This window comes from Hylobates moloch, unplaced genomic scaffold (genome assembly GCF_009828535.3).
Source record: "Hylobates moloch isolate HMO894 unplaced genomic scaffold, HMol_V3 SCAFFOLD_15, whole genome shotgun sequence".
In the NCBI taxonomy this organism is placed as follows: Eukaryota; Metazoa; Chordata; class Mammalia; order Primates; family Hylobatidae; genus Hylobates; species Hylobates moloch.
The window spans coordinates 69,529,991-69,553,787 of record NW_026652290.1 but is presented as its reverse complement, the minus strand read 5'-3'; the positions used below and the strand labels follow the sequence as shown (position 1 = coordinate 69,553,787).

At 35.8% G+C, this 23,797-nt stretch overlaps 1 protein-coding gene across 12 annotated transcripts in view; it reads right to left on the bottom strand.

The window, feature by feature from the left end:
• The window catches only part of CCDC88A (coiled-coil domain containing 88A), a 225,316-nt gene that overhangs the window by 38,774 nt on the left and 162,745 nt on the right, over positions 1-23,797 (bottom strand). For 9 of the 12 annotated variants that reach the window (XM_058429136.1, XM_058429135.1, XM_058429137.1 and 6 more), the window contains exons 10-17: positions 20,477-20,635; positions 18,660-18,806; positions 17,943-18,087; positions 13,463-13,647; positions 10,657-10,794; positions 8,110-9,180; positions 6,573-6,700; positions 2,341-2,482 (exon numbers count right to left, since the gene is read on the bottom strand). In XM_058429136.1, the coding sequence (XP_058285119.1) occupies positions 2,341-2,482; positions 6,573-6,700; positions 8,110-9,180; positions 10,657-10,794; positions 13,463-13,647; positions 17,943-18,087; positions 18,660-18,806; positions 20,477-20,635 (2,115 nt within the window). The remainder of the gene's footprint in view (positions 1-2,340; positions 2,483-6,572; positions 6,701-8,109; positions 9,181-10,656; positions 10,795-13,462; positions 13,648-17,942; positions 18,088-18,659; positions 18,807-20,476; positions 20,636-23,797) is intronic. The other 3 variants (XM_058429133.1, XM_032178898.2, XM_032178894.2) reach the window with 1 other exon arrangement.

Sequence of the window (23,797 nt, the reverse complement as noted above, 5' to 3'; positions counted from 1 at the left end):
ACATTAATATAGCCAATCTAGCAATTTTTTGATTAGTGCTGGAATGCTATATCATTTTCCATCAAGATTTGATAGGTAGCGTATAGATGGGTCTTATCTTTTTGTCTAATTTATTAATCTCTTTTAACTGAGGTGTTTAGACCTTTTATATCTAATATAGTTATTGCCATACTTCGGTTTAAAACTGCCATCTTACTATTTGTTTTCTGTTTGTCCAATCTGTACTTTCTTCCCTGTTTCTTCTTTTTTTTTTGCCTTTTAGATTTTTTTTAAGAGACAGGATCTCCCTATGTTGCCCAGGCTGGTCTCAAGCCCCTGTGCTCAAGTGATCTTGCCGACCTCAGCCTTCCAAAGTGCTGGGATTACAGAGATGAGCCACTGTGCCTAGCCTGGATTTATTTTTTATGAGTCCATTTTATCTCCCTTTTTTGGTCATATTACCTATACCTCTTTGTCATACCAATTTGGTGGTTACTTTAACCCTTATACTATTCGTATTTAACTTTCACAGTCTACCTTAAAGTGAATACCTCTTAAAAGTTTATACAATATAAATTCAGTTGAATACATAGCAGGAAGCTAGTCCATAACAGTTATGTCCAAATAGCTGAAAGTGGAAGTCAATGATGGCTTTTTTTTGAGATAGGGTCTCACTCTGTCACCCAGACTGGAGTGCAGTGGCATGATCTCAGCTCACTGCAACCTCTGCCTCTTGGATTCAAGCGATTCTCCTGCCTCAGCCTCCTGGGTAGCTAGCTGGGATTACAGGTGCCCGCCACCACGCCTGGCTAATTTTTGTATTTTTAGTAGAGACAGGGTTTCACCATGTTGGCAAGGCTGGTCTTGAACTCCCAACCTAAAAAGATCTGCCTGCCTTGGCCTCCCAAAGTGCTGGGATTACAGGCATGAGCCACCACACCCGGCCTAATGATGGCATTTTAAATATCTACATGAAACACACGTATGCAACTCATACCCAAACCCACTAATTTTCTGGTTGAGTAGCTTCATGAAGTTGATTTTCTTTGCAACTCAGTGATACTGCTAATGGGGTAAAAAATTCAGGACAAAAAGCAGGTTAATGTGGTTTTTTTTTGTTTTCTTTTGTTCTTAATAATCCCTTTAGTTAACCAGACACAGTTCTAAAATTTATTCTCTGGCTCTGAGAATGTCTGGATGAAAAATAAGTAAAACTTATTCTGTAACAATGTATGTTCGATGGCAATGTCTGTGACAAATAGCAGCAATAATGGTGTCAGCAAATAGTGGAAAAAAAATTGGAACATTCTGTTACTAGATAATATTGCTTATTGAAAAAAATGACTATTCAGGAGAACTTCAAAGACCAATAGACAGCCCTATCTCTGAACTTCTCTGAGTACAGCAACTCTCATAATTGGTATGTGCACTGTGGGGATCGTAAATCCATACCTTTGGAGTTGCTCCAAGAGGTAATGACTGCTATGAGCATATGGATTCAAAGCCATGAAAGCTCCCGCACACACCCAATGTGAATCTCATCTTATACCAAAACCGTCTGGTGGGAAGATGATTCTCAGACAACTACGTGAAGAGGATGGACTGACACTGCCCTGCTATCTATTTGTATTTCTTATAGTGTTCTGAGTAGAGTGATTCTAAATGTAGCCTACAGTAATCTTATCAGTCTTAAGTGTTTAGTTAACCTTGAGACCACTCCTGGTGGCACTGCAGAGATGATAAAAGGGTGAATAAACCAGAACATGACTCTACCAATCTACCGTCTACTAGCCCTGTGGAATGGGAAAGTCCCTTATATTTTGATTTACTTCCTTAGGGAAAATAAACAGTTGCCTCTGCCTTGCTTACTTACTTCACTGAATACTTTCAAATATCACAAGAAAAACAGATCTAGAAAAGACCTCAAATTTATGAGATCAGGTGCTGTCTTATATAACACACATATGATTTTCCTCTAACTTGGTATCCTCACACTCATATTTTGCTTAGCAGAATTTCCCCTGGAGCCTCGATAGGAAAGAGTGACAGAGTGAAATGTCAGTATCACAATGAGAGCTTTTCCCATTAAAATAAGCCTGACTCTTCCTCATTCCACCCACACACTTCTGATATATCCCTAACAGCAGGCAGGATATTACACACATGAAATAGCACTGAATAAGCTATACCATATTCATATGACAGAGATCTGTTTAAGAATACTCTCAAGTTTATGAAAAAGGAAGAAATAGACTAAATATCAATAAAATGTTTATATTTTTATTTTCTACTTTACATTTTTCTGTCCAAATATTTATATAATAAATGATCCTTAAAATTCTTTCCAAGAAAATCACTTACTGTTTTAAGTTCTTGGCGCAACTGCTGGTTATAATTCGTGGATTCTTCTAATCGAGCTTCTAAAGCAGCAATTTTTTCTTCTTTTATTTCAAGAGACTTCTTAAGAGTGGATTCTAATTTTGATTCCAAAAGTTTATACCTACTATCCAAGTACAAAGTAATATAGTTCATCATTGGAGGTCAGAAAATTATTTTTAAAGATAATTTATGACCACAAATATTCATGCCACAAATGGGTCTTATAAAAGCCTTTTTGTTAAAGAGGCAAATGAAATTATCCTCTTCTTACTGCCCCACTCTCCCTTTAAAACTAACCCTGGTAATGAAGCAAAAAAATCATTCAGTGAACAGAGCTCCAGATTATGGCTTAGATTATCAAAAGCAATAATTAATTCTCAAGGAATCCCGAAGATCAAAGTCCCAAAATCAAAATATCCTTTTTATTAATGAAGACTCTTTTTTCTTTTTTTTTGAGACGGAGTTTCGCTCTTGTAGCCCAGGCTGCAGTGCAATGGCACGATCTCGGCTCACCGCAACCTCTGATTCCCGTGTTCAAGCAATTCTCCTGCCTCAGCCTCCCTAGTAGCTGGGATTACAGGCATGTGCCACCACGCCCAGCTAATTTTGTATTTTTAGTAGAGATGGGGGTTTCACCATGTTGATCAGGCTGGTCTCGAACTCCCGACCTCAGGTGATCTGCCCACCTCAGCCTCCCAAAGTGCTGGGATTACAGACATGAGCCACTGCGCCTGGCAATGAAGACTCTTTATCTCAGGGTACAGAGTAGTTACAGTAAAAAAGAAAAAAATGACATACTTATGGCATAGGATACTCGTGACAGAGTGGCAAGAGGGTGATGGATGTGACTGTCAGTATTGCTATTATCTTTCTGAATGGTAGATAAATGAATATTAATAAATACTTTTTTCACAAAAAGGATGGTGTATGAACACAATTCAGAGTGTATCATAAACCAATATTTATGATCCATTTCTTAAACCCGAAGACCCTGAAGACAAAACTAAATAAAAACCTAAAGTATGAGAGTTTCACCACATTGTTTTACTAGAATTAATTTTTATGTAAATATTTTCTTCTCAATCAGATTTTAATGTCATTGAATACAGAGAACAAATCTCATTAATTTTGGTATCGGCTCGAGTCAACAAACATTTAAAAATCATTTACTGCATCTGATTTTGGGTATGTTGAATTGGTGACGTCTGAGTTGCTTCTGGTCTATCATGATAGAAACATACAGTAAACAGAGAAAAAAAAAGGATCTCAGGTGAGATGATGAATGGGAATGCTCAGCATACAGAATGAATGGATAAGAGGCCTGAAAACATAATCCTGTAAAAAACCATATTGAAAGAGAAGACAGAAGACAAAGAGGTATTAAAAGAGAAAAGACAAGAGTGATCACCTCTGTTTACAACTCTACCACTTTATTTATTTAGAGACAGAGTCTCACTCTGTTGCCCAGGCTGGAGTGCAGTGGCGCGATCTCAGGCCACTGCAATCTCTGCCTCTCAGGCTCAAGTGATTCTTGTTTCTCAGCCTCCTGAGTAGCTGAGATTACAGGTGTGCACCACCACACCTGGCTAATTTTTTGTATTTGTAGTAGAGACAGGGTTTCACCATGATGGCCAGGCTGGTCTTGAACTCCTGACCTCAAGTGATCTGCTCGCCTCAGCCTCCCAAAGTGCTGGGATTATAGGCATGAGCCACCGTGCCTGGCCTACTAAATTTATTTTGTTGCTTTTAAATTTATCTACTTATACATTCAATTCCAAAACTAAACTATATACTCCTTGATGGCAAGAATAAGTATCTTAATAATAATTGTACCTTCAAAAAAATTCAGAGAGAATAACATGAATTAGAAAGATGGGAAAGTTAGGCCGGGCATGGTGGCTCATGTCTGTAATACCAGCACTTTCGGAGGCCAAGGTGGGTGGATCCTGGGGTCAGGAGTTCGAGATAAGCCTGGCCAGTAAAAATACAAAATTAGCCAGGCATGGTGGTGCATGCCTGTAATCTCAGCTACTTGGGAGGCTCAGGCAGGAGAATCACTTGAACCTTGGAGGTGGAGGTTGCAGTGAGCCGAGATTGTGCCACCACACTCCAATCCGGGTGACAAGAGCAAAACTCCGACTAAAAAAAAGAAAGATGGGAAACTTAGATTAATAAAGGAATTAGGGACATCATTTGAGACTGATATATGTAAATCCCAAGGTGGAGGGAATGGCACATTAAAGGAATTTATGTCTGTGAGCTTCTGGGTTTTTTTTTTTGTGACATAAAGACTAACTTCCTGGCTGAGAAAGAAGCTGGTTTAGTAGTTCAAGCCACTTTCTATTTCCAAAAAGCTTTAGTTCAACATATACCCTTATCTCCGTGCCTAATTCATTATGTAAATAAACATGTGGAAATAATGAATACCATCACATGTTGCCTAGACTATTATAATCACTTCCTAGCCTGTCTCTGTGCTTCCAAATTCATCCTTTTTGTAATCCATCTTTCATATACTCTAAAAATTGCTCAGCATACTTTTGTGCTTTTATACAAATGCTTTGTCTACATGGAATGCCCTTCCCCACTGTTCCCACCTTGTAAACCTCTGTCATTTTTTAAGATTCAGTTGCAACATTATTACTACTTTGATGCTAGATCATCAGCAGATAAGGAGCTCAGTTAACATTGGCTAACTGTATGAATTAAGGTTTGGGAAGAGGAGCCAAACTGTATGAAGGGTCCACCCAGAGCTAGGTTCATAAATTTATAATAGGGTCAATTAGCACTATAGGGTGTATTCTACTTTTTCTTTTGCAAAGAACATGCAGTACAGTGTCTTACATATAGTAGGTAATAAATCTGTTTGAATAAAGAGGAGATGCATATTCAGTATCTATATTAAAAGACAGTCAACGAAATCTGCATTTAACTATCTGATTAATTCAAATAAAAATATTTCCTCATGAAATATCTGTACAATAATCATTGCTTGACTTGAACTGATTGCTAAATGCCTCAAATTATATTTTTGTTATTACACAACTAACTTTTTAAGTATCAATCTATCCTATTTACTTTGAACATTCTGAAAATTACATAAACAAATCCTATGTAATCACCATTAATTTTTCCAATATACATTTAATACAGAATATAAATATTGGAACAGTAATGAGTAGATAAAATATAAATTATATAATTACAAAAATTGAATGAAAATCTAGTCTACATAAAATAATATTCTTAACAATATACAACTTCTATTCCAGCTGGATTCATGGAGCTGACTGGATGCTAAATAATAGACTACTTGAAAATCAGATTAACTCTGTTTGATAGACTGTAATTACCATGAGAGAATACATATTTTCTTTAAACCTATATTGATCATTTTTAAAATTAAAAGGCATAGGAGTTAATTTTTTATCCAGCTTTTAAGGCTTTAGTCTTCCACATTATTTTTATACCTCAGTTGCTTTTCCTTTGTTTCATACTTTTCCTCCATTTAAGTCAACATTTTGGCAAATAAATGAAAGAACAGAGATATTTAAGCACATGATTCAAATAAAAAATAACTTGCTTTTTTTTTTGTTTGTTGTTAGTCTTACTCTGTTTTCACAGACAATTATAGCCTCTGATCTTCTGCTACCTGGGTGGCATCCTGTTTTCCTATTTTACAAATGTATTTATATAGTAACATTTTAGTTTTTTGTTTTCGTATATCTGTATTAGATTGTCTATGATTCCTCTTTTCTCCTTACAGAAATTTTTTTTTTTTTTTTTTTTGAGATGGAGTTTTGCCCTTGTTGCCCAGGCTGGAGTGCAACGGCACGATCTCAGCTCACCACAACCTCCACCTCCCGGGTTCAAGCGATTCTCCTGCCTCAGCCTCCTGAGTAGCTGGAATTACAGGCATGCACCACCATGCCCGGCTAATTTTTTTTGTATTTTTAATAAAGACGGGGTTTCTCCATGTTGGTCAGGCTGATCTCAAACTCCCAACCTCAGGTGATCTGCCCGTCTGAGCCTCCCAAAGTGCTGGGATTACAGGCGTGAGCCACTGCACCTGGCTACAGAACTTTCTTTAAGGGAAGAAAGGAACCAGAAATACGGTGAAATATATAAATGTTTTCTATAGCTAGTACAGAAAGAACTAATGTATGAGCAAAAAAAAAAATTTCAACTGTTTGCCAAGTAGACTTAGTACTCACCTGTCATCAGTACTTTGCTCATCATGTAAGAGTCGCTCCTTATTTAACCCTATCTTCTCAAGCTCATGAGTTAATTTTTCGAGATCATTGTTCATCTGTTGGTTCTTCAATTTTTCACTCACCAAATCCTTATTTTAAAAGAAATGCAAAACTCACCTAAGTGTCAAGGGCATAAACATCTAAGAAAGTCAGCTAAGATTCTAATTACCACCATCTAGGAATACATGTAATTTGAACTAGGAAATGTCATTAAACCATTCCTTCATTATTAAAATGTAGTTAAAGTTATAACCTAGTTGAAATGACTTTTTTCCTTTTTTTTTTTTTTTTGCTAATACTTTAAACAAAACCTTAAAAAGGAGTACTAACTCTTTACTTGTGAATACACATTTAGGTTTGAAAACTGTGGGGAAAAACATATCCATTTACTTTTTAATAATGAGCCTGAAATTTAGTGCACATTTCTTATAAATATATGTTGACTATAATACTTCGCTCCCACAAGATCCCTTCTCCCAGTGAAAGAGGCCCTATGATACTGATCTGAAGAACTAGAGGATGTTCTTAGAAGTTTAGGCACAAGGAACTTGTTGTTCATGTTTATAAGTCTACAGAAGAAAAAAATTAAAGGTCCCTCTCAATGCCTCTTTAGCAGAAATGCAGACTGCCCAATGTGACCTTCTGCCAGAATGCTAATATACTTTTAAATTGAACTTAAAGGGTTATCACATATTATAATGCTTAGAGATGGGAAAAAAGAGCCAAACATACACCTTCTGACTGGCACCAACCATGTTTCACAGGACATATTGCCAATTTACTCCTGTAAGTTTCAGAATTCTTCTTGATACATAGATTCAAGCAAATACTAGTTGCTGAGTGTTGAACGGTTGAACCTGATTTGCATTCTCTGGCTTTGAGGTCAAAATTCATGGGGCTTTGGAGTCTGAAAAATCTGGATTTGAATCCAGTAATCCAACTCTGCTATTTATTAGCTGTGTGATCCCAATTTATTTAATGTTTCTGAACCTCTGTTTTCTCATCTAAAAAACAGATATAATACTTATAAAGGATTAGTTGTAAAGATTATGTGCATGTATATATATGTGTATATATTTGTGTGTGTGTGTGTATATATTATTTATGTATATACAACTTACATGAAGTTTTTAGCCCAGTACTTGGCACACAGCACTCAATAAACAGTAGCTATCATGCTTCTTTATTATACTTAGAATTTAGTTAAGAGTCTTGATCAAACATTATTATATTGAAATAAAGGCTTAAAATTATAATGTAATAAGTCAGATACCACTAGGAAACTTTATTACTACAAATTCTTTTAAAAATACAATTTGTAGGTATTTCTTAGTTTAACAAAGTAGGAAACTTGGAAGCTATTTCTAGTTCTAATTCCAAAATTCTACTGAACCATAAAATAGATGATGCAAATTACTGACAGATTCCAATAAAACTTAAAGAAACCTTGAGTTAAAAATATAAAAAAATTTGCCTTAATTTAGGTAAACATATTTACCTCACGTAGTGTAACCAACGTTTTTATATCAATAGTTGCTCTTTTCACAAGCTCCTTATTTTCTTTTTCTAGTTCTTTTAGACGGATACAAGATTCTTTATATATACCAATTTCTTTGGATAGGGTTTTGTTTTCTTTTTCCAAATTTCCAATCTTCACATTATTTTCTTCTAATGTGGTATCTTTAATTTCTGCTTGTTGTCGGAGTCTCTTATTTTCCTTCTCCAATTGTTTCTTATCCTTTTCCAGTTGAGAAGTCTCTTGCTCTAATGATTTATTTTCTTTTTCCAGCTGTTCTAGTCTTTTGCTAGATATTTTTAGTTCTTCTAGGTTTTTTTGCAATGTTTGATTTTCCATCTCTAAGTCTTGTAGTTCACTCTCTAATTGCTGGATTTTTTTATTGCTGTTCTCTAAAGTTTTTTGCAGTCTTTGATTTTCTGTATCTAAACCCTGGTAGCTAACTTCTAAGCGTTCTGTTTTCTTGAAAGATGCTTTCAGGAGCTCCAAACCTTTCTTAAGTTGCTCTTTTTCACTTTCCAGTTCTTTGTTTTCTAGCTGTAGCTGAGCCATTTTCATGCTTGCACACTTCAAAGATTCTACATTCCTTCGCAGTTCTAAGTTTTCCTCATCAAGTTGGGAATTCTCTTTTTCTAGGGATTCTAACTGAAAGGTCAGATTTTTAAAGCTATCCAATGTTTTTTTTAATTTTCTATTTTCTCTTTCTAGCTCTGAATTTTCTTGTTCTAAGGCCTCAATTTTTTCACAAGTAATTTTTAAATTAGTTATTTTTTTCTGTAACAATTCATTTTCTTTTTCAAGATGATGCAATTCATTTTCAAGTTCTTCGGCTCGTTCTCCTTTTTCTTTATAATGTTCCAATTCTTTTTTAATTTGTCTTTTTTCAAATTCAATCTTGCTTAGCTTGCTACTTGTTTCTTTGATAGATTCATGGAGAATTTTGTTTTCTTTTTCAATGTCTTTCACTCTTGCTTCTGCACTTATCTGGGACCGCTGCCTTAAGGAAGACACTGTTTGATTCAGATGTTCATTTTCCTGTTCCAGTATCTTAATCTAATTTGAAACAGAAAATAATTAAAAGCTGTAATTGAGGAAAAACTAATTATGGTTTATCTCTTCCAAAAACTACCAAGAAAAGGGGAACAAAAAAAGGGTACTAGAATGTGTCTTACTTTTAATTCTGACAAGTATTTACTGAAGACCACTGTGTACACGTACTGTCAGGTCATTAAAGTTCATGTCTTTAGGAAGTTCACAGTTGAAAGGAACGGTTGAGAAATGTATTTTCTATTAATCATAACGGTCTTCAGATTATTTACAGTTACATGCTTCAAATTCAAATAGGAATACAGGTAACACATACCTCCTTGAGAACATAACGTTTTACTTTTACTAAGTAACTTTTGCAATGCCTACAGTGGGTCCTCAGTAAATATATGCTGTATTACATGTGTATATATGGGTTTGTATGTGTGTGTATTCATTCCCAAAAAGAATTCTAAGTAGGAAGCATCAAAATCACAAAAATCACTGGGTACATTTGAGAACTAATTCATCCAATTTATAGTGTGATCTAATGGAATGATTCTCAAAATTTAGTGTGTTAAATAATCTCAACAAGCTTGGAAAAGTGAAGATTGAAGCTTAGTCTAGAATTTTGGTTCTGTATCTCTAAAGAAACCTTCACTTTTACGGCTGGTCTGAGGACTGTACCTGGATGATATAAACAAATAATTTAACTTCTAAAAAAAATTAATGCTCAAGCATGGTGGCTGACACCTATAATCCTAGCACTTCGGGAGGCTGAGGCAGGAATATCACTTGAGCTCAGGGGTTTGAGACCAGCCTGGGGAGCATAGCGATACTTTGTCTCTACCAAAAAAATAAAAAATAAAAATAAAAAATTATCTGGGCATGGTGGTGCACGCCTGTAGTCCCAGCTAAGGTGAAAGGATTGCTTGAGCCTAGGTGTTCGAGGTTGCAGTGAGCTATGATTGTGCCACTGCACTCCAGCATGAGTGATAGAGCTGGACCCTGTCTCAAATAAATAAATATTTCAAAAATAAGTCAATTAATCGATCCAGTTCTCAGTTTCCTCAAACATAAAATGAGAATGAATATTAAACACTTGAAAACAAATTTGATAATATCCAAGACAGTGTGGTTGCCACCACATTTCTCCCTCTTTGGTAGGTCAGAGGACAGCTGCATTTCCTGGCCAACTGCACTCAGGGACTCTAGAATCTGCAGCCCTATTCTATAGACGCTTGAAAGCACAAGTACTGCAAATGCTTATACTAGATGATTATTAAGCACACTGGTAGTTTAAAAAACTTTAAGCTTTCTCTTCAACTCTCCTAAGATACACAGGTTAGAAAATGAGGTAAAATTATAATTACTTTAAAATAAAAAAATTCTAAAATATTTCCCTTTAATGTTTATATGAACATTTTGTTTGCATATATTTTAAATAACTTTTGCTAATAAATTTTAAAATACATTGTCTACTTAGTAAAAAAATGTATGAACCTGTCTCTCTGAATTTTCTCTCAGTGTTTCTATTGTTTTTTCAAGCTGAGCTTTCTCCTTCATTAGATCCTTGCTTAAACTCTGACAATTCTGAAGACTTTGCTTTTCTTGAACAATCTCATTTTCAAGAATTTCAACCTAGAGAAAATTAAATCACAAAACAATATGTTAAATATTCTGCAACAATGAAAACATGTCAAAACAAAAGATAATCACTGAATAAAGGATAAAATAGTGTTAATATCCAAATGCTAAAATTTAAGAAATTAGTACAGAAATTCAAGTAGCATTCCATGCTAATTTCTGTAGCTGTATAAAATATGCAGACATGATTTCTTATCCTGTGCATCTTTTGGGGTAAATTTCACTTTCTAAACACAAAGACAAATCCAGCTGAATAAATGATAATATGCTATATGAGAACTATACAAACTTTATTTAAAGATTCTCTTGACTTGAGTGGATTTGTAAAGTAAAATTTTACTTATACTCAGAGAATTTCAGTGAGCAAGAAGGAAGGAGAAGATATAAAAAGCATGAAGGAAAAGATGATAAATAGTACAGTATAAGTTTAATGAGGAAAAAAGAAAGGACTTGCTTTAAGATAAAAAAGAGGGAGAAAAATACTACTATAAAAAAGGGCTAAAGAAAACTGCAGTAAATATTTATATTTTAGGTTCTAATTTCTTTTCAATTACACATTTTAGAGATCAAAAATACTGGTAGTTAATATGTACAAAATAGCAAATTAAAGTTAAAAATATGCTAAGACTATTGATTTTCCCATTATCACGTAACATATTCAAACCAAGCAATTTAAAAAATCAAGAAGACTTTATAAAATATTCTACTGCAAGTTAAATGTTAAATTCTTATGTCAATAATGAAGCACTGTAAAGCAATTTTAATTTTTCTATTTTAACATTAATGGAAATAACTACACACGGAAACAATCTTCCAATAATATTTCCAGCCTGGGCAACACGGTGAAACGATGTCTCTACCAAAAACAAAACAAAAAACAAAAAAACTTAGCCAGGCATGGAGGCCTGTGCCTGTAGTCCTAAGTACTTGAGAGGCTGAGGTGAGAGGACTACTTAAACCTGAGAAGCAGAGGTTGCAGCGAGCTGAGATCGCACCACTGCACTCCAGCCTGGGTGACACAGTGAGACCCTAGCTCGAAATACTACTACTACCAATAATAATGATGATGATAATAATAATAATCATATGAAAAGGATCGGGTCAAAAAACTTATCCAATAACTCAATTCAACATTAATTTACAGTTCAGGAAGCTTTCAGCTGTGAATAATTAATCAGGTTCTCACATTACATAGACGGAAATATAAGAATAACAGTTATTGAAACTCATTTGTTGTTTTGTATCAATGGGATTAAAGTGAAACATTCAATTTATAAAAAATCATTTTTACAATTAATCAAAAATTGCTTGCATCACTAAGAATTTACATATTAAACTTCAAAGCTAATTTCAAAAAGAAACTGTACTCTACAGGCCCAATTTTAATGAAAACTAAAAACTGTTCTAAATTCTAAATGGTCATCCTACTTTAACACTATATTGTCAAATGCTTATTAAGATTATTTAGTTAATGGACTGAAGACAATGTAAAAACATTTTAAAACAGTAAAAATCTTACAAGAATACCAAGGAGCCTCTGAATAATCTAAGGCAGTGGTTCTCAAAGCACGATTCCAGGACAGCAGGATGAGCATCACTTAGGAACTTCTTAGAAACAATTCTTAGTCATGCATGTTTTTATGATGGGATTCTATTTATGTAGAATTATGTGTGCAGAAAGATATGCAAAAATAAAACACTTGTTCTTGCACAACTGAATATTTCTGTTCAACCAGAGTCTGATTAAGATTCAGGTTTCATAATGCCCAAATTGTGGTCTCTAAATATCATTTCCCACTAAAAGGAATAAAGGCTAATTTTAGAGAAATGGCTGTCTCCAGGTCTGGGACAGAAAATGTTCAAGATGAGCCTAGAATATTTTGTCATGGCAGAAAGCAAGAAAGCTCTCAAGGAGTGCTAAGGCCATGTCACAAGGATTCAGGACCAAAGCAGCTTTTAAAGAGGTTTCCACTAGCCTGAGTTGAGATAGTAAGAAAAACAAACGCAGTGGACTAAAACCATACAAATATTTTTAAATTCATGGGTTCATAATGACACTAAAGAAACTCACTCACTAGTTCTCTCAAGAAGATATGAGAGAACCAATTCATTATTTGGAAACTGGTAAATATAACTCCTCTAGCCCTGCTTATTCTTTTTTTTTTTTTTTTTGAGACTTTGAGTCTTGCTCTATGGCCCAGACTGGAGCGCAGTGGCGTGATCTCGGCTCACTTCAACCTCCACCTCCCGGGTTCGAGAGAGATTCTCCTGCCTCATCCTCCCGAGTAGCTGGGATCACTGGCGCCCACAACCACACCCAGCTAATTTTTGTACTTTTAGTGGAGACGGTTTCACCATGTTGGCTAGGCTGGTCTCAAACTCCCGACCTCAGGTGATCCATCTGCCTTGGCCTCCCAAAGTGCTAGGATTATAGGCGTGAGCCCCCGCAACTGGCCAAGATCAGCTAGTAAGTTCTTAATTGTTGAAGCTGAATAATGAGTATAGGGTTCATTCACACCATATTTGTGTATATTTGAAAATTTTCATAACAAGTTAAAATAACATTGAGGGTGCATTTAAAAAGTGGAAAATAAATGTGCCATTTATTTACACTTTTACAAGTATTTTTTAACATTAAAATAAACACTATATTTTAATTTACCTTTTTACTGAGTCTTTGATTTTCTTTTTCCATTTTCAGGATTTTGGAAGCATTGCCTTCTACAGAATCCACAGTAGTCCGAAGCTCTTCTACGGTTTTTGTCAAACTTTGATTTTCCATCTCTAGCTTCAATAATCTACTTGATGTCAACTCATTCACCTCATGGCCCAGGGATTTCTGGGGTGCTATAATATTGAAAAATACACCATTGTATTTACTCTTTACTGTTTTTACTATGTTTACTCTTTACTATTTAAAAAGTTGAGTGTATATGCATTGCATTATCTGATCTTTAACTTTATTAAAAATTCAATGAAGTTATATAAGATAAACAAGAGAGGTAAATCTTTTTTTTCCTTTTCTTTTTTTCTTTTTTAAAAGAGATGGGGTCTCTCTCTGTCACCCAGGCTGGAATGCAGTGATGTGTTCCTAGCTCACTGCAGCCTCAAACTCCTGGTCTGAAGGGGTCCTCCCACCTCAGTCTCCCAAGCGGCCGGGAATACAGGTACAGCCAGCTAATTTTTTTATTTTTTAGTAAAGACTGGGTCTCTGTTACTTAGGCTGGTCTCGAACTCCTGAGCTCAAGCAATCCTCCTGCCTTGACCTCCCAAAGTGCTGGGATTACAGGCATGAGCCGCTGCACCCAGCCAAGAGATAAATGTTTAACTTTTAATGCATCCACAGCATTCTAGTAAAAAAAAAAAGCATAAAATTTAGATTGAAGAAATTGGGAGTTCAAGCAGACCCATTAAATATTTTGCTGATATAAGAACATTAGGATTTACAAATGAAATATGAGACCTACTATTTCAAGAAAGGAAATGAATAAAGGTACTGGAGGGAATTTCCAGGTCTGCTTTTGTGTATGTTTCAAATTCTTCTTCATAAAAACCAAAGAAATACACGCACATCCAACATATCCCCCACCATGCAAAAAATCTCTTCAAAATTAGATAAGCAAATAACCTCCATATTTAAGTAAAGAAAACCTCAATTTTTATTTCCAGCTTTTCTAGTCATCATGTTGTTAATCTTTTACTGAAAGCCGGTATACTGAATAGTTACTGACTTTTAAAATTCCATTAGTTGCCCAAGTCTTTTTTTAAATTAAAAGATTATTTAAATTTAACTATAAACTTACAGGATACGTTATTCTAAATAGCAACTAATGAAGGATTAAATGAATTTTGCAAATACAATACTACTTGTTTTATTTTGGCTAAAAGTTCAAAATGAATATTCTGAGCATGCTGAAATTATTTTAAAATCTTTAATCCAGTTCCATTCATTATCCCTTTATAAATCTGATTCTGTTGTATGATATCTATTAAAACACAGTATAGAAACAGTTTAAATACATATTATTCCCTAAGAGTAGCATTATTGTTAATCTACCTGGATTAGGTGTTTTTAAATAGTCACCATGATACACAATAGATCTCTTGAACTTATTCTCATCTAAGTGAAATTTTGTGTCCTTTGACCAACATCTTCCCAATACCCTCAACCCCTCAGCCTCTGGTAACAACCATTTTAGTCTCTGTTTCTATGAGTTTGAATTTTTTTGATACCACATATAAATGAGATCATGCACTATTGTCTTTCTGTGCCTAGCTTATTTCACTTAACATAATGCCCTCGAAGTTCATCCATATTGTTGCAAATGACAGAATTTCTTTTTTTTTTTTTTGAGACGGAGTCTTGCTCTGTCGCCCAGGTTGGAGTGCAGTGGCGCAATCTCGGCTCACTGCAAGCTCCGCCTCCTGGGTTCAAGCCATTCTCCTGCCTCAGCCTCTCCGAGTAGCTGGGACTACAGGCGCCCGCCACCACACCCGGCTAATTTTTTTTTTTTTGTATTTTTAGTAGAGACGGGGTTTCATCATGGTCTCGATCTCCTGACCTCGTGATCCGCCCGCCTCGGCCTCCCAAAGTGCTGGGATTACAAGCGTGAGCCCCCGCACCCGGCCCGAATTCCTTTTTTTTTTGAGACAGAGTCTTGCTCCGTCACCCAGGCTGGAGTGCAGTGGCATGATAGTGGCTCACTGCAACCTCTGCCTCTTGAGTTCAAGCGATTTTCCTGCTTCAGCCTCCCGAGTAGCTGGGACTACAGGTGCGTGCCACCATGCTCAGCTAATTTTTTTTGTATTTTCAGTAGAGATGGGGTTTCATCATGTTGGCCAGGATGGTCTTGATCTCTTGACCTCGTGATCTGCCCGCCTCGGCCTCCCAAAGTGCTGGGATTACAGGCGTGAGCCACCACGCCCGGCACTCCCCGCCCCCCCCTTTTTTTTTTCTGGGACAGAGTCTCACTATGTCACCTAGGCTGCAGTGCAATAGGGTGATCTCAGCTCACTGCAACTTCTACCTCATGGGTTCAAGAGGTTCTCTTGCCTCAGCCTCCCAAGTAGCTGCCACAGGTGTGCGCCACCACGCCTGGCTAATTTTTGTATTTTTAGTAGAGATGGGGTTTCACCATATTGGTCAGGATAAATAAAAGTTGTGAGAAACTCCTGACCTCGTGATCCACCCACCTCGGCCTCCCAAAGTGCTGGGATTACAGGTGTGAGCCACTGCACCTGGCCAGAATTTCATTCTTTTTATGACTGACTAATATTCCATTATGTATATAAACCACGTTTTCTTTATCCATCATTTCATTGACAGACACAGGTTGATTCCATATCTTGACATTTGTGAATAACACTGCAACAAGCATGGAAATGCAGATATCTCTTTGATATACTGATTTAATATCCTTTAGATATATACCCAGGAGCAAAACTGCTGAATGCTATGAGAGTTCTATTTCAAATTTTTTGAGGAACCTCCACACCGTTTTCCAGAATGGCTGAACCAGTTTACATTCCCACCTATTCCATAGAAACTTGAAAGCACAAGTACTGCAAACTTGTATACTAGATGATTATTAAACACACTGGCAGTTAAAAAACTTCTAAGATACTTTTAACTTTCCTAAGATACATGGGTTAGAAAATGAGATAGAAAAGTTCTGAAGCAAATTTTCTGAAAAGTGACTTAAAAAATTATTAGTGCCTTTTATTTCTTCCTTTTTTCCCCAAATTCTGTAAATTTTCTGGAAAGTCCCTTGTATAATTTAAAAAATAAAAACTACACCACAGTACAGCAAATATTCAATTCTACACCACCAGCTAAGATCAATTACAAAACAACAGTGACATAATAATTATGATATTTAATACTTGAATGCTTACTATTTACCAGGCACTATTTAAGGGCCTCACAAATATCAACAATTTAATCCTCAGAAGTCTAGATGAGATTCACTATTTTGTCCCCACTTAACAAGTAAGGAAATTCTTAACTAACACAGTAATTCTAACTACCTTTAGTAGAAAACATTTAAGTCTGAATTGCTTTCTTTGTAACTCAATTCACAAGGAATGTAATTTTTAAAGTTTCACAAATATTTTAAGTAACACAAGTTCAATGACTGAATATCATAACTTACTCTATAGTCAGTACATGGGGCCCCAGAATTTGGAATTAGGTTTTCAAGTATAAAACAGGAAGAACCTAACTGGTAATCAATAGGATGAATCATCTATAGAGGTAATTATTCTGTAAGCACTGGATTATAAAATCTCAAGAGTTTATGTCTACCTCAACATTATGTCCTCGGTGTCTGGTATAGTATTTTACATATGTTAGGTGTTTAGTAAATATTTGCTGAAGAAATGCAAGTAGAACAATCTAACACTGGGCAAAACTGAGGGGTTTTGAAACTAGTCTAATTTGAATAAATGTGACCTAACTGGTGAATTTTTTTTGTAATTTCAAAAATCCATATTAGCATATCCAAAGCTATAATCCAAACAATTGTACATCATCATGCCCAGCTTTAAGAAAGAGGACAAGTCACTGTGAAGCCCAGGAAAAAAGAGCCAAAAGTTAAAAATTTACATGGGGGATCTTACATTAGGTCCATAGTATAAGCAGGCTGGGCTGGTTGTCAGGTATAATCTTATAATGGAGACTATACATATTACAAGTAGTCATGAAGATCCTTAAATTAACTAATTCTAACTATATTTTCATCTGAAAATTTGCCCATTATGCTTTAACTTCCTATTTGGGTTTACCGATAGTCAAAGAACATGCTGACCACTAATACGACTTTTCTGTTCTATATACTAGATGGCTATATTTCTTAAAATACATTAATAAACTGGTATTGCAGCCTCTTAGGATACTAACATGAAATAGTGGATAAGAAACCAATCAAATCTGTTATTGCATTCATAAAATTCAGTTGTAAGACATGTAAAGCTAGGGACCAGACCCAAGAAATACAAACAATATATTACTGTGTGAAATCATTTCCATGGAGACAGGTAGTCTTCTGAGATATCTCCCACTGTGGAAAATAAACAACTGCAAGTAAACATAAATACAACTTCAGGATTCAATTATCTATTTAAATTAAAATAATTGGGAATACCTTCGGAAAGTTCACTAGTTCTGGATATCTGTTCCAGCTCCCAGCCAAGATGTAATGATTCATCCATACTTTGTTTCTGTGCCATTTCCAAAGTCATATTTTCTTCCATTAATTCTTCAATCTTTTTTCTATCCATATCTCGTTCCTTTTTTATTGGCAAGGATTAGGGAGGGAAAAAAAGCTAAGAAACAGTATAATTTTGAGCAAATACTTTATTTCTCACAACTTTTACTTATCAGAAACTCAGTAATAATTATGAGTTCCTTAAATTTTTCAGTTTTGAAGGCAATTATAATTATTACTGGTCATTATACTGATTAAGTGTCTGACATCCTTTTAAGCTGATCTTTGGGGACACAATGAAAATTCTTCTTCATAGTCAACATACTGTTTCAGTGATATAACAAAAGAATTATGAACCAATGCTAAATTTTAGCAATCAGATTTCTGTATTTTTAAAGACATGCTTACACAATAGCTTATTGTGGTATTAAAAGGTTGAAGACAAAATTCGTAAGTAACATGCTTCTGTAACAAAACCAGAAATTTCTACTACTTTTATATTTATATAAAGTTGGAGGCATCTAATTTATTTAGCTCTCTCTTCTCTGTTAAAGCCTCAAGGACACTAGCCATCCTTGCCAATACAGGGAAATCAGCTGAATCTTGGAAGTTTTCCTTAAAGGCCATGTACCTGATCTACCTCTTAAAACTTACCATTTCCATATCATGAAGTTTAGCTTTTAGTTGTAAGTTCTCTTTTTCTAATTCATGTAATTTATCAGAACGAGCACGAGTTCCTTCTAGTTGGTCTTCCAACATGGTTTTTGTTTCTAATAAAACTTGATTGTCTTCTTTTAATTCCTATAAACATTTATCACAAATATGTTAATATCTGTTAATTTTTTAAAGTTATGGAACATAAAGATTATCATAAAACATTAAGCCATCTTTATCAACAGTTCTATGCATGAGTAAACCTACTGAGTAACAGAAATACAATTAATGTTTTCTTGGCTTCCTTTTTACCCTAGAATGCAAACAAAACACTCAGTTCTTAAGATATGTACTACTACTATAACTTCACATTAAATTGTCGGGGTATATTTAACTTCCTTAGTCACAAGGATAAGGAATTAACTAAGTACAAGTAGTCTTCCAGATATTTAAGATACAACTCTCCATGGAATCAAGGCTTAATGTATTGACTAAAATAGATTTAAATATTTCTCTGTATTTGGAGCTATAACTTGGAAGTGAAGGGCTTGAGGTTTTTGCAGTAAAATACCAAGACTTAAACCAGAACTCAAATAAATCATAAACCAAGGCTCTATTAATAAATATTTTACATAAATACACCTTGAGGAAATCCTTAAAAGTCCCTGCATATGTTTTGAAGACAAGTGTTCACAATTCTATCTTGCTAAGTTATATACCTATGGTTTCTAAACTAAAGTCTAGAAAAAGTATACTAAGACAGTGGTATTCATGAGAATCCCTTAACAGTGTCATGCATACACATGTCTTTAAATAACTGGCAAATAATTAATATGTACTTTATCTCTACAGTCCTATTGGGTCTACTTACTGGTAACCTTTAAGCTAAAATGTTCTAACTACTTTCTCTTATGTTTTCATTTCTTGATTTTGTATACTCCCTCCTTCTTATCCTAATACTGAAACTGACCAAAATCTCCTGTTTACAGATAATGAGGAAATTAACTGAGAAAGAAGATACAAGATCTGTCAAATTCTGTTTTTTTGTTTTGTTTGAGACAGAGTCTCACTCTGTCGCCCAGGCTGGAGTGTAGTGGCGTGATCTCGACTCACTGCAACCTCCACTTCCTGGGTTCAAGCGATTCTCCTGCCTCAGCCTCCTGAGTAGCTGGGCTTACAGGCATGCACCACCATGCTCGGCTAATTTTTGTATTTTTAGTAGAGACGGGGTTTTGCCACATTGGCCAGGCTGGTCTCGAACCCCTGACCTCAGGTGATCTGCCCACCTTGGCCTCCCAAAGTGCTGGGATTACAGACGTGAGCCACCGCGCCCAGCCTGACCTGTCAAATTCTTGTCAAACTCAACTGCATGTAACACTGAACTGTAACTATCAAGTTAGAATATTTTCTCATTTGTTTGCATATACATAGGCTTCATTAATCTTAATTTAGTGATCTCAGTTAAGAAGCAATCTGAAATTATGTTTTGCTTTCACTTTTGGGAAAAAGTCTGAAATTAATAGAAGTAAATATTTTGACTACAAGGGAAGGACTTCAAAGGTCTGCTCTATATATGATGCTAAGAAAAGGAATGAAAGAAGAGCCCCAAAGAGTTCAATAAAATTAGTAATATCCACAGATCCCTTTTGTAAAAGTCTAACTAAGAGCAATATGCTAATCTATCATAAAATAAACATACCCAAATGTATTTACTGTTTGTTCACCATTTCAAGAGTTTCTCATGTTTATTAACTGCATTTTAAATGTGTTAAAATTCTAACACAGAAAAAAAAATAATGGTTAATTATGCAACATACCTCAACTCTTGCCTTATAAAATTCAATATCATGTAGTCTCTCTTTATATCTGCTGACTTCACTTTCAAGCTTATCAACTCTGATTGCTTTCTCTCGAAGTGCATCTAATTCATCTCGGTACATTCTGGCAGAGCGAGCATCCGAAAGCAAATTCATGTTCTAAATAAAAATTAAAAATTATATTTTAATTATTTTCTGTTATCAACTTGTTATTCTTTGTTGCACAATTTGATAAATTTATTTATTTATTTATTTTTTTGAGATGGAGTTTCACTCTTGTTGCCCAGGCTGGAGTGCAATGGTGCAATCTCAGCTCACTGCAACCTCCGCCTCCCAGGTTCTTCTCCTAGCTCAGCTTCCTAAGTAGCTGGGATTACAAGCTCCCACCACCATGCCCGGCTAATTTTTGTATTTTTAGTAGAGATGGAATTTCGTCATGTTGGCCAGGCTGGTCTCAAACTCCTGACCTCAGGTGATCCATCCGCCTCAGCCTCCCAAAGTGCTGGGATTACAGGCATGAGCCACCACACTCAGCTGATAAATTTTATGGTATGTAAATTATATCTAAATTTGTTTTTTAAGTGGGGAGCTATAAACACTTTTTTTTTTTTTTTTTTTTTTTTTTGATTCTGAGACAGAGTCTCACTGTCACCCAGGCCGGAGTGCCGTGGCATGATTTCGGCTCACTGCAGGCTCCGCCCCGGGGTTCACGCCATTCTCCTGCCTCAGCCTCCCGAGTAGCTGGGACTACAGGCGCCTGCCACCTTGCCCGGCTAATTCTTTGTATTTTTAGTAGAGATGGGGTTTCACCGTGTTAGCCAGGATGGTCTTGATCTCCTGACCTCATGATCCGCCTGCCTCTGCCTCCCAAAGTGCTGGGATTACAGGCGTGAGCCACCGCGCCCGGCCTACTTCTTTTTTCATTATCTTGGATACGTTGCTAAAATTTTTTTAAAGTCTTTTTTAAAAAATTGAAGTATTTTAAACATATATATACATCTATGTTCATATGTTTTAAATATCATGCTATCTGTCAGGAATGTAAAAAATATTCAGGATATTTTAAAATAAGTTAACATCTATGTAACACAACCATTTGCAATTAATTTATGGTGAAAAAGTTAATTTTAAAATAAAAGATGGTAAAAATACAGAAAAGGCAAACAATATTACTAAAATAAATCATTAATTACTGTATAGAAGTTTCTATAGATATGTTGTGACATACCAAAATCTTGCTTTTTTTAATGCTTCCAAATAAAATAATTAGTGCATATATTAATGTCATTTGAGACAAATATTAAAATCCAACCTTTTAAAAGCCTTACTGTAATCCTTTAGGATAGTAGTTCTTAAAGTGTAATCCAGGGTCTTCTGTGGGCCCTGAAACCTTTTCAGGGAGTTCAGGAGGTCAAAACTATTTTCATAATAACCTAAGACATTATTTGTCTTTTTCACTTTCATTCTCTCATGAGGGCACAGTAAAGATTTTCCAGAGGCTACGTGGTGTGTGACATCTTAACAGACTAAATGCAGAAACAGCTATGAGAATCTAGTAGTAGTCATCTATTAAGCAAGGTATTAAAGAGATCGGCAAAAATGTAAAATAGTACCATTCTTTTAATTATTCTTTGTTTTGGAAAATAATGGTTATTTCATTAAAATACCTATGTATCTATTCATCTACCTTTTTTTTTGTTTTTTTTTTTTGAGACAGAGTCTCACTCTGTCACGCAGGCTGGAGTGCAGCAGTGGCACAATCTCAACTCACTGCAACCTCCACCTCCCAGGTTGAAGCGATTCCTGTGCCTCAGCCTCCCAAGTAGCTGGGATTACAGGTGTGTGCCACCACACCCAATTAATTTTTGTATTTTCAGTAGAGACAGGGTTTTGCCATGTTGCCCAGGCTGGTCTTGAATTCCTGGCCTCAAGTGATCTGCCTGCCTTGCCCTTTCAAAGTGCTGGGATTACAGGTATAAGCCACCACGCCCAACCTATTTATTTATTTTAGAGATGGAGTCTAACATGGAATGGGTTATTTTTTTAATGACTTTTTTTTTTTCCTTTGAGACAGGGTCTCACTCTGTCACCCAGGCTGATCACTGGCACATTCATAGCTCACTGCAGCCTCGACCTCCCAGGCTCGAGTGATCTTCCCACCTCAGTCTCCCAAGTAGCTGGGACTACAGGCGCGTGCCTCATTACATGGAGCTAATTTTTTCTTTTTTTTGTAGCAATGAGGTTTTGTCACGCTGCCCAGGCAGGTCTTTAACTCCTGGGCTCAAGCAACCCACCTGCCTTGGCCTCCCAAAGTGCTAGGATTATAGGCATGAGCCACTGAGCCCAACCCAAGTGACTTAATTTTTTTTTTTTTTTGAGACAGAGTCTCACACTGTTGCCCGGGCTGGAGTGCAATGGCATGATCTCAGCTCGCTGCAACCTCCACCTCCTGGGTTCAAGCAATTCTCCTGCCTCGGCCTACTGAGTAGCTGGGATTACAGGTGCCCACAACCACGCCCAGCTAATTTTTTGTATTTTTAGCAAAGACAGGGTTTCACTATGTTGGCCAGGCTGGTCCCCAACTCCTGACCTCTTGATCCACCTGCCTCGGCCTTCCAAAGTGCTGGGATTACCGGCGTGAGCCACCGCACCCGGCCAGACTTAAGTTTTTAAAATTTCATAGTTTTAGTTTCTAATATGGTAAATACCAATAGATATAATCCACATTAAACCAATCCTCATTAATTTTTAACAGTGGTGAGGAGGCTTGAGACCAAAAAGACTGCTTTAGAGAGAACCTTTAGAGAAAACTACCACTTTAAAGAAAACCACCACCTTAAAGAAAACCAACATACATAAAAAAAACCCTGCTGCCAACAAGTAGAAAAGCAGCCACAGCATGTCTAGAAATAAAGACTATGAAGCCCAGTCTCATTTATCTATGAAGGTCTCAGTTTATGATCCTGCAATTACAGTATTCTCTGCATCTAAAATGTCAGATATGGGGAAGTTAAGGGAAGAAACAACTATCCAGCCTTATCCTAATCCTTAGCACTTATGGATTAAAGAACTCATACACTAACCCCAAATAAAAATGAAACATTAGAGTGATTGTAAAAGGGAACTATTAATTACTCTTGGTTTAAGGTGAAAAAAGAAGAAGCTGCTGTAAAATAAAGATACTTTTTTAAAAGTTTTAATCTGATTTAATAGGAAAAGTGAAAAAAAATCAAAAAGCATTCTATCATATATAAGTTAGCATAAAGCACTATCAGGGAGCAGAGACACAGAGAGATACACATAAAGAGCATAGTTTACAGT